The 11,672-nt window shown below is 38.5% G+C and overlaps 1 protein-coding gene across 2 annotated transcripts in view; it reads left to right on the forward strand.

Moving 5' to 3' along the window:
• Positions 1-7,912, forward strand: part of VIPR2 (vasoactive intestinal peptide receptor 2) — a 51,190-nt gene extending 43,278 nt beyond the window's left edge. For both annotated transcript variants that reach the window (XM_021526532.3, XM_021526533.3), the window contains exons 11-13: positions 443-572; positions 659-700; positions 2,310-7,912. In XM_021526532.3, coding sequence (XP_021382207.1) covers positions 443-572; positions 659-700; positions 2,310-2,483 — 346 coding nt within the window. In that variant the 3' untranslated portion in view covers positions 2,484-7,912. The remainder of the gene's footprint in view (positions 1-442; positions 573-658; positions 701-2,309) is intronic.
• The last annotated feature ends 3,760 nt before the right edge of the window (positions 7,913-11,672 follow it).

Genomic DNA, 11,672 nt, shown 5'->3' on the forward strand with positions numbered 1-11,672 from the left:
AACATCCTTTCATTGTTGAATCAAGTTATATTCATCAATATAGTGATGAATTATGGAGCTCAACATATAACTTCTCAAATTTTATCAGGCATCCAAAATTGGCCAATCCATGTCTGGCCCTGTATAATATATAAAACTGATGTTATTAGAGTGAAATAAATTACACATAAGGTAAAAGTAGCAATTTATCATTCCAGTAGTTTCACAACCTGTTTGTCAGGGCAGTTCTGCTTAGTAATTTAAAGTTCTGTTTCCTTAACTTCAGTAAGGAAACTTAACTTCATGAAATTCTCTTAGTTGAGATGATTCTGGATTACATTCCTAGGTACTGTTTGCAAAATGTGCATGTGCAATGTACAGACTAACCCTAAAATTACACATTCATCTCAGTAAAACAAGAGCTCATAAATAAATTTCAGCTTTGTCTCTTTCCTTTACCCAGGAGACTTGCAAAATCCACGTTGCTGCTTATTCCTTTATTTGGAGTTCACTACACAGTGTTTGCTCTGTTTCCTGACCGCAGTTCCAACAATTATATAATAATCTTTGAGTTGTGTTTGGGATCTTTTCAGGTAAATTTTAAGGTTTTTATTCAAAATAAGTTTTACTGACCTAGATGAGTGCTGCAAACTAACTAAGGAATGTTGTCTCTTTCCAGGGGCTGATTGTTGCAGTCCTGTATTGTTTTTTGAACAGTGAAGTAAGTCTCATCTTTCCTACTGAGAATGTTAAATATTGGTTTTAGTAAATGTATAAGCGCCCCTATAATTCTGCTCTGATACATGAAACTGTTTTAGAAGATGTCTGCATTCCTATTAGTGGAATATATTTTTTGACAATTTTTATACAGCAGGAGAAATCAGGGTAGCTGGGTGAGAAGCTTTAAGAGCTGTTTAAAATCTAATTCCTTGCAAACTGTGTTAATGTCTTCTGCTATTTAATGTGCAAGGGAGGTGCAACAGGCCTGAAAATTCATCTGGAACTTGAAATACCATTTAGTAAGTACTTAGGGGTAATGTCAGTTCCTAATGTCAGGTTCTGTCAGTACCTAAACCTCAGAACAGCAGCAGATTTTCAGAAGTGCTCAGCACCTCATAGTTTTCATAGTCTCCACTGAGAAAGATGCAAGGAACTCCTTTTGATTTCAGCCACTATGCAGTGTCTGACAGAAGGAATGTGTCTGAAAAAGACATCTGCACAGACAATTAACATTCAGCTCTCCTGAGTGCTGCTCTGGTCTTTGATATTCATGAGATGCCTGATTTTGGGGTAATCATTTGATTCTATGCCTTAAGTGCATGAGATAAATAGCTCCATACCAAAACCTAATGTTGCAGTACAAGTGATACAAATTTGATTTTTGAAAGTGGCCTTAGGGCACCTCTTCACACACAGTGTAGGCAGTCTTTGCCTCAGTTAGGTGACCTTTGTAAAACTGCTTGGATACTCTAGATGGAGTATCCAAATTGATTGGATACTCTAGAGGGAAGGGATGCCATCCAGAGGGACCATGACAGGCTTGTGGAGAGAGGCAAAAGAACCTCAAAAGGTTCAACAGTGCCAAGTTCAAGGTCCTGCACCTGGGTCTGTGCAGGGCTGACTGAGGGATGGAGGGGTTGAGAGCATCCAACAGAGAAGGACTTGGGGATGGAGAATGGACTGTGAGCTGGCAATGTGTGCTTGTAGCCCAAAAAGTTTAATGCTGAACTTCCATTCAGCATTCAAAGAAGCATGGCCTGCAGTTCAAGAGAGGTGAATTGTCACCAGTACAAGAAAGACATGGACCTGTTAGAGCAGGTCCAGAGGAGGCCACAAAAGTTATCAGAAGGCTGGAACACCTTTCCTGTGAAGACAGGCTGAGGGAGTAGGGATTGCTCAGCCTGGAAAGGAGAAGGATCTGGGAGGAATTTATAGCACCTTAGAGTATATAAATGGGGGATTATAAGGAAGATGGCAAAAAGCTTCTTAGCAGGGCATGTAGTGTCAGGACACTTTTCAACTGATATGTGGTAGATTTAGGAAGGAAAAAATATTTTCTGTAAGGGTGGTAGAGTCACTGTAAGAGGTTGCCCAGAGAAGCTGTGGTAGCCCCATCCCAAGGCCAGGCTGGATGGTGCTCTGGAGCAACCTGGTCTGCTGGAACGTGTCCCTACCCATGGAAGTGGATAGAACGACATAATCTTTAAAAGTTTGTACCAATCCAAAATTATTCTGTTCCTAGAGATCCCCATGTGACAGCAAACAGATATGGAAAATTTCCTCACATTAAAAAAAAAAATGTTCAGCTTATATTGTGCATTTTCTTTTAGGTGCAGGGGGAGCTGAAAAGAAAGTGGCGGAGTCTGTGCTGGAAGCAGACAGCAGGCAGAGATTACAGACTCCACAGCTCCTCCATTTCCCGAAATGGGTCAGAAAGTGTTTCCCAGCTCCACAGGAATTCAAGAGCTCACTCATTTATGCAGACGGAGACCACCATGATATAAATGAGCTGGGTCCTCCAAATAATGAAAAACTGTGGGATATATCATTCATTATGCAGCTTGATGTGATATTTTATAATGTGTACAGTTTAGTGCTTTGCTTTTCTACCTGTTGGTATTTGGGGAATTGGTTTGTGCAGCCAACCTATTAATAACAGAGAAGCCTGCTCCATGGATAATTTCTTTTGTTCAAATGGTATTCATATTAATTCTGATGTTCTCTTGCAGTTTATTAGCTGTAACAATTCAAAAATTCATTTTCCATAAAGGTCCCTTTACCTTCCAAAATGGCTACAAGATCCATGCAGGGTATCCTCAATGCAGATTTCTTTGGCACATGTAAGGGTTAAGATGGGAAGCAAGAAAATCTCTTACACTTTATTTATACTTAATGAGACATTGCCTTAAGGATTAGGAAATTCTTTTCTAATTATGGAAAATAAAAAATAAAACAAAACGAAGACCATAATTAACCACACTGGGAGTTCAGTGTGCTAATCCAAGAAATCATTAACATGATTTACACAGAGGGAAAAAGGTAGTATTTTTAGGCTAATGGTGTAAATTTCAGAGGTTACTTTCTACAGAGTTTGATTCCAATCCTGTTATTACTTTCAAAAGTGCCTGGTTTTATGTTTGGTGCAGAGTGTATGGCTACCTTTACAGGCCATATACTATATTACTTTTGAATATAGTAGTTCTCAGTTGTTCTCTTCTGTTTAAAGTCAGAGATTTGTGATTTTTCATGAAGGAATTTTCTGTAGAGGTATGTTCTATTGCTAAAGCAGCCTGGCATAGGATAAACAGCCTTGGATAGCTCATTACACATTGAAAACACCATTTTTTTACAGTATTATCATTGAAATCTGTCTCTATCAACTACATATTTGATTGCAAAACACAAATTTGATTGCAAAAAAGGAATATTGCAGTGAAACTACAAGTCACATTTAACAAAATATGCAAATGCTTTTAGGTTTATTCAGTTCTATATCTATTGGAAATTATTTAAAATTTAGTCCTGACCATGACTCCAGAAAAAAAAAAATAGCCATAATCCCTAAAAATTACCATAAAAGGCATAAAGAACGAATTTTTAACAATGCCAAGGGACTTATGTAGCCATGTCAAAAAAAAAAAAAAAAAAAAAAAAAGGCAGGGAACTGACAGTCTTATAAAAATATACATAACATTTCCACTCTTTAAAAGAAATAAACCCAGTGATGTTTCTCTTCCCATGTCAACATTTAACCATGTCCACCCTACATTGCAAGTGGGAATAATATGCATTTGCATGAGTACCTCCACATTGCCTTCATATTTCAGATAACAAATTTTATGGAGCCAGCAGAATCCAAGGTCCTTACTCTTGTCAGGTAAAGGGAAGAACAGCAGCAAGGGCATCTTTTGGCAGGCATATTTGTACATCCTTGAAAATATTGCCAGTACTGGGAATATTGTCAGCAGCTGTCTAAGTGTATTACAATCCTTGGTCTGATTTAATCCAGCTATTTATCAGTCAACACAATTTGTTTTACTGGGATTGCCATGGAGTCACACAAAGTTTTGTCAGACCAAAGATAGAAAGGGCCCCATGGTTCACATGATTACTGCAGAACCTGGTGAATATTATGTGACACCAGTAGGTATCATTCGAGTTAAACAATAATCACTCAAAGAATTGTTACTTACAGAAATTGAATTTAAAGGAGCTATTGATCACTTCCAGATCATCCATAATGTTTTCTGTTTGGCAAAGTAACTATGAGATTCTGGATGGAAGTAGGCTGACCAAGAACATTCCCATGGGGTCTAAAGATGTGCCCTTCCACATGTATTTAAACTCAGTATATTCCCAAAGACTTTAGACTGAGGAAAGACTGCTAAAATTTAATATTTTTCCTGGATCTCTTGAGAAACTTATCAGAAGCTCTTAACTGCAAATATATGAAGACCCACTGGAGCTCTGGGAGCTGCTTTTACACCTAAATTAAACACATCTGTGCACATTAGGATTCTTTGTTTGCAGTGGCATTGGGACTGCTCAGTTCCCTGAGATGTGACGTGCAGGATGTTCTTTTTTCCCCTTAATTTCTGGGGTAGAAAGGCACATGTGACAAGCATTCAAGTGTGCTCATCTTTGTGCTCAAATGAGGTTATGTGAGTGAGTTGACACACAGACAGAATGATAGCTCAGAAATAGATGTTTCAGGCAATCATTTCCATCAGTCTGTTCTGCATGATGCATCACCAATTATATGTGTTTATAACACATTGTATCTTAGAGAAAACTGTCTTTGTTCTAATTAGGTGAGCGTGAAAAAAATCTGCATTTTAATTATTTCTGGGTTATAAAAAAGAAAAGCCTTAATAAGAAAATACATTTTATATTGCAACAAACCATAATTGTTTCCTTTAACAGGGTGCAGATGCATTTGGGCTTGATTCTACTTTTCATGTAGGGTGAAATGCCACATGAGAATTTTGCAGTGGGAGGACATAGAGGTACCACTAAGTTTGTAAAGGACAATGTGGACATGCAAAGATTGGCACACAGGAGAGAGAAGTGCTGTATATACTTTTCTTTCAAACCAGTGAAAAGTACAGGACTTCGGAGAACCTCATCCCTTTATAAATAATATAAAAGCAGATAATCTAAATACTATTTTGGGAGACAGTTTAACTTCATAATACTTTGTCCAAGCATTATCATGGCAGTAAAGACAGAGGGCACTGTGCTCACTTGTTTTTACTCCCAGAAAATTTCTGATTTCCAAATAATTTTATGCAAAAATATAGCATCAACCCTATCATCACCAGTTTGACTTTCAGCTGCCTTTTCATGGGCAGATATAAAAATATCAGCAAAAGGTGCAGAACAGTGTGGCAAATATAGAACTTGATCAGTGTTTTTCATCTTTACAACATCCATAACAAGACAGCTTCTCATGTCTTTGTCTTTCATTGCATTTTGCTGAGGAGTATGGGATTAAATGCTCTTGCTCTGTGCTGTACTGGCTCTAAAGAGTCCAAACAACAATGCAATGAAACATCCTTTGGCCTTCTGTCATCCCTAATCCTAGTTCTCACTCAGTCCTAGCAGCATCAGGGGAGGAGGCAGAGGTTGCAAGACAAGCATGGCCTTTCCCTGCACCTCCCTTTTTCATTCCTTTACTGCCTTTTTCCCTTTGGTTGCATCAGGGTCCAAACTGAGTTGTAAAGTCTTCAAGGCAGGAAACTTGGGGTTTTTTTTTGTCCATCCTCACTGAAAATCCAGAAGCACAGCTTGTACTTACTGAACAAGAATGATAATACATTTCAATCCCAGTACTATGGTTAATTGTTGTAGTTTACCTCCTCCCCTGGAGGCACCATTAATTCTGAGTGATTTCTGTCAGCATTACCTGCTGCTGATGCCTGAGAAACACAGTGACAGCTTGCTCTCCACTTGCTAACCCAAATTAAAAAATATATCTGGACACTGACTTAAATTTTCCTCTGCAAAGCCAGTTTTAACTGGGTGCTTGATAAACTCAGGTGAAATTCATCTGCCCTGGTTTTGGTGTCTAAAAGCTGCATGTTTGTCTCTGAGCTAAAGACACTTTTAAAGTGCCTTCCACAGTCATCACAGAGAAATAAGCACTAGCTGAAGATGACTCCTTCCATGTTCAGCTGGGCATCTGAGGCAGATCAGCTGGACCTACTTTTCTCTGTACTTATTATAAAATGAGCCTGGGGTAGCTGGTTGGTACTTATATTTCTCACTCCAGAGATAGAATCAGCTGATGTATCCCTCCAGAAGAGATCATTAAACTCTCTGGGTGATATTAGACCGATACCCTTTTAAGCCAATTACCTTGGGTTGCCCAAAGTTATCCTCCAAGAAATGTGCAGTGTAATTCAAAAGGTCAGGCAGTGGAGGATGCCACAGTTCATTGGGTCAGGTCTCCCTGCCTTCCATGATAAAGCCCACAGCCTTATGTCCCATTTTGATTTGCCTGGCCTCAGCTTCCAACCAATTTTAGTTGTTTTGGGTAAGGTGTTTGGATTTTGCCTTTTGTAGGAGGGGCCATATGCTAAAAGAAAGAGTTTTACAGTACCCAAAATTTTCTTTATGTTGTACTGCAGGTAGCCAGCTGAAGAATACCCAATTTAAGATGTGATGGGGTGTACTGTAGCAGCAATAGATAATTGGTGGCAAATAGCATTACAAAAAAACCTTCTACAGTCAAGTAGCATCTCTGTAGCATCTGCTTCATATCCTGATTCACCCTAGGCTTCCCTTTTCTTTTAACATGCCGAAGGGGAAAGCAACAAGCACAGACCCTCAGCAAACCAGAGACTGTCTGGGACAGAGATTGATGAAATAGGGCACTGCCAGGTGCAGGTATCACACAGTCCATGTGCAAAGACTAAGATAAATCATCTGCATCATTTGTCCTCTATTTTTCTAAAAATCATCTTCTGTTAACTATGAATATGCCCAGTCCAGAAAAGTTATTGAGAAAGTCCAAATTCAGTCTATACAGATTTTTTTTCAGACATCCTTAAGGAAAAATCAAGCCCTAAATATGTCTGACAAAAAGAAAGGACTGGCAAATAACCTGCAGAAAAACTTGCTATGTGTATAAGGGTTATTATCTGAGCAATTACTGTCTGTGCACAGTGATACAGGAAATACTTTTACCCACAGAAATACCTTCATGTTACCATGAGTGCCTATATCATCTGTGGGCTGTCAGTACTACCCTGACATGACCAAATACAGAAGTTAGGATGCAATGCTATTCTGTTGCTTAAAAAAAAAAAAAAATTTAAAAGTGTTCTAATATGTATGTTACAAGAGTACATCAGGATAACACTTAAAAGAAGAATTCTGTGATATGGTTTTGCCACTCTGTTGAATCTCGTTCTGCCCAATGATAGCAGGTGTAGTTAAATCTAAGTCAGGAACATTTCCATTCTCAGCTAAAAAAAAAAGTGACTGAAATGTCCCAAATCCCTCTGTTTCCAAAAGCATTGTAATAAGTTTATGATTACCCGCAGCTTTTGAGTATCACTTCAAATTTCTCTTGTGTCATCTTTGTTATAACTTTATATCTGTCAAGTATGGTAAAAATTAAAGAGTATGTAAATGAATGTGATTATTTTTTACAAAATGTACAGATTATGATGTTGTATAGATTAATGTGTGTAAATAGGTTTCATACTGTAATTCACTATAGTTTTCTTCTGGTTTTGCTCTTTTGCTCTTTTCTGGTTTCAGTTTTTAATGTCACAAGCCTAACAGCCTTCTCTGAGATGTTATATATAAAGCTGTGAACAAATAAGTGTTTACATCTTTATGCTATTACAGATAATATTAGTCAATAACACCATAATGGACTGAAGAGGAATCAGAGAATAAAAATTTTAAAAGTTTTGCACAAAAATTCCATTACTTATGTTTTTTAAAAATTCTGTACAATGATACAGTTTTCTTACTGATTCAGTGAGTCATGGCCATGCTGAAGGATGTGGCTAAGTTAATATCTCAATTTTTAATTCAGCAGCTGTTAGACACAAAGAAAAACAGCCCCTAGCTTCACTGAGGAATATGTAGCTCTCTGTAACCTAGATGTGCTTACAGGGGCACACAGCTAGAGCAGAACCAAATGATCCCATATGCTGTGTATGCCACCATCTCCATGGCCAGCAGCTATTTTTCATTTATCACAGTTTGCTCAAAACTTGATTGCACAGTTATCTGTCAGAAGTACAGGTGTCTGTCTGGAGTACAATATAATGCAGTGAGAGCAAAGGAAAGCTGTGATGTCTCTCCTGTAGAGGCAACACCATATATCATGGGTTTTTTCCCTAAAATATCTGTGTCTGTTTCTATACTTGTAATGGGAATGAGCACAGGAAAGAGACTGGCAGTGGTGTGCTCCTGATGGGGCCAGAGAGGGGAGTACATGTGGGGGAGAAGGTGGCACCTTGTGGGGCAATCCTGCCTGGGCAGTGACACCAAGCTCTGTACTTGTAGCCACTGGCCCCCAGGCAGCTGTAAACACAGCACAAACTGCATGTGAACACACACACTCCCCTTCCTCTGATTGCACCAAGGAGCTTCTAGCTGGGACACTTGGAAAGGTAAAGGAGATCCGTGGATGGGAGGGTGGAAGAGTCAGAAAGAGCATCTGTCTTCATCTCTGTAAGAGAGCTGAACCAAAGAACTGCAGCACACAGAGGAAACGTATTGCACACTCTGTGTATGTGTGTGTGTTCCAGTTTGGTGTGGATTGTAGAATGAGGTTACTTTTAGAGAACACCTTGTTTTCTTTCCCCTGGCAGTGCATAAGCCAAATCCCACTTATCTCCCAGTCTGAGTGCTAGACAGCCCTTAGGAGGCAGAGTGACAACCTAAAAGGGGGTGACACAGACTGTGAGGAGGAACAGGGCACTCATGAGAGCCATTGCTCAGGAAAAGCAGCATCTCCCCCACACCCTGCAGCCTCTGTGCAGAGGCCAAATCTGAGTGTGGCCCCTGCAACACTGCCCTGTCTGTGGAGTCTGGGGGTAAGTTTTTAAAGCAGTCACTCTGGTGAGGTACAGGTCACTCCAGTTTGCAAATGGGTTCCCTGCACAATGTTAAACAAGTCCTAAATAATCAAATTGTATGTGTCCAACTGAATAAAATAAAATGCTACCTGTTAATTAAGTTCTATTATTTACAACCAACTATATTTTAATGTCCTTAACATAGACTGTGATATATTATGAGCTGGCTGACATGCAATAATAAGTATATGTTGCATCAAACCATTAAATAACTGTGTTGCATCAAAATAGTTATAGATTTTCCATACATGTATTTATTTATATAAATAAATATTTTTCATATAATAGCCTACAAATTACCCTAGGATATTCCATTAAATATGGATATTGGATTTGGAAGGCAACAGAAATCGAAATGAAGAGCTGTGCTTTATGTTGAAACCCTTCTGGATTTCTCAGTTGGTGCCTTTGTAATTGAGACTCCTTCTCAACACAATCTCATTAAGCTGTGAAATTCTCTGTTCAGAAAGGCTTTATTTAGTAATAGCCCTTGGCTACTGCTTATCCCTGGTTTCCTGCTTATATTCTTCACCTGTTTTTAATTAATGCCTTGGGCTTTGCCTGCCTGTCTCTGTAGGATATGAAAAAATACTGAGGGAAATAATGAGGGAATTAGTAAGCAAGTTTATAACAGTATAATTAATAATGGACTCTGACTACAAGGGGACATTTTGTTACACAGAACTGCATTCACAAGAAGCAATTTGAAAATTAAAGCATAATCTGAGTAATACACAAAATTGTGCTATAGAGGATTTTTGTGCCTTAGCCAGGTGATGAATTGGTCAATTTAATAATTCCTGCAGATTATGGCTTCTGTTAGTCAGATAAGTACCAAACTCATATGGCCTGTTTCAAAAAACACTTAACCTGACCTTATTACTCAACAACAAAAACATGAAGAATAACACTGTTTCTATCAAATACACAACATCTTTTAAAAATCATTTTCATTTTGCTTTTGAAGGCCATAACATCCTGTTTCTTGGGCTAGGATAATTTATCAATTTAGACACTCAAAAGTACCTTTTTGTCATGAAACATATGGAATTAATATTTTTAATAAGTAGGGAGTTTTAAAAAACCTTTTAAAAGCCCAGTGTATGCCCTGATCAATGTAGAGCTCTGGTTGCTTGTCCCCAAACATAAGCTGAGAGCAGCTTGAAAGACAAAGAGAATATTGGGATTTTTTTATCATTGAGGCCTAGTCCATTTCTGTCTGACATGAAATAGCTCAATTAAGGTTTCTATTTATAATTCCCCTTTTGACTGAATGCAAGGCTAAAAACCCAGCCCAAGCACTGCTCCTGCCTCTTGGACATTTCATGGCCTGCTCCAGAGGTGCCTGGTGCTTCCAAGGGGCTGCCATGGGCAGTCCCATGTCCCTAGAGAGGCTCAGCAATTCTGCTGCTGCCCCTCACACAAAATTCCCCTCTCATTGCTACTCTGCCAGGGCTGTGCCATAGATATGGGGAGGTTTTCTCACTCTTTCAGCAGCTTACAAAATCTGAACCTTAATTTAAACCCTGAGATCCCTCATTTAATTAATCCACTCTCATGATATCCAGTAGGAAAATACTTTACAACCCTTTCTGGTTTCACTGCAGTGAAATATAGAATTTAGAGCAATGCTTTCAAACATAATAATGGATTTAAAGGATTAAAGTTGAGTTACAACTGTTCCTGGATGCACAAAAATCAGCAGCAGGTGTTCTTTATGGTTCTGGTTCCTATGCAAATTTATATATAAGAATAAGTCAAATATTGACTGGCATCACAATAAACTGAGGCTGGAAGCTAGAAAGTTATTTGCAAAAAACAGAGGAGTGAGTTTTTTAAAAAGCTTCATGGCATCTCATGAAAATTCCACTTTTAGATTCCTTTTTACATGACTTAGGAGGAGTAACATGTTAGGAGTCTAAAACAACAGGGAATTAAACCTCATGACCCGTACACTTATACTTCCTACACTCCCTTCTGGCTATGGGATCTTAACTGCATTAGTATGTCCAAAGTTTTGGAAAGAAACAGGAAAAAATTATAAACTTACACAAATCAGAGAGTTAAGACAAATGAACTAGTCACAAAAATCATTATGTTTTACTCTGTTGTCAACTGCTATTATAAAACTTGCTATTAATGCCATTTCAGTCCCTTATTTCAGCTGTAGATTCAGTCTGGTGCTGCTCCATTGTGCCTGGATGAATGGAAACTGCTGTGACGTAGATACTTTGGAAGAAATGTGAGCCCTATAAAGAGACTTTTAGTCTCAGTTCATCTTCTCCCTCTATTGTGCTCTGTATTCATCACAAGCCTAGAAGAGTTCTTCCAATTTCCTATTCATATAACGATCCATGAATAGTACACTGTACTGCTATATATGTTCTCCAAATGCCTGTGCTGAATAGTTTATTTCCTCTGAGTTGTAATTATTCATCTCAGCATTTGGCAGTGTTTACAAGTGGTTTTAACTTTCCTCATGCAATGTGTCATCAGGTTTCAAAAATAGTATTTTCTTTGGACAATCTGGGTACTGAAGTATTTGGTTGGCTTATAGGGTGGAAAATGGCTTCTAACCTTCACAACTAACTT

This window comes from Lonchura striata, chromosome 1 (assembly GCF_046129695.1).
Source record: "Lonchura striata isolate bLonStr1 chromosome 1, bLonStr1.mat, whole genome shotgun sequence".
Lineage (NCBI taxonomy): Eukaryota > Metazoa > Chordata > Aves > Passeriformes > Estrildidae > Lonchura > Lonchura striata.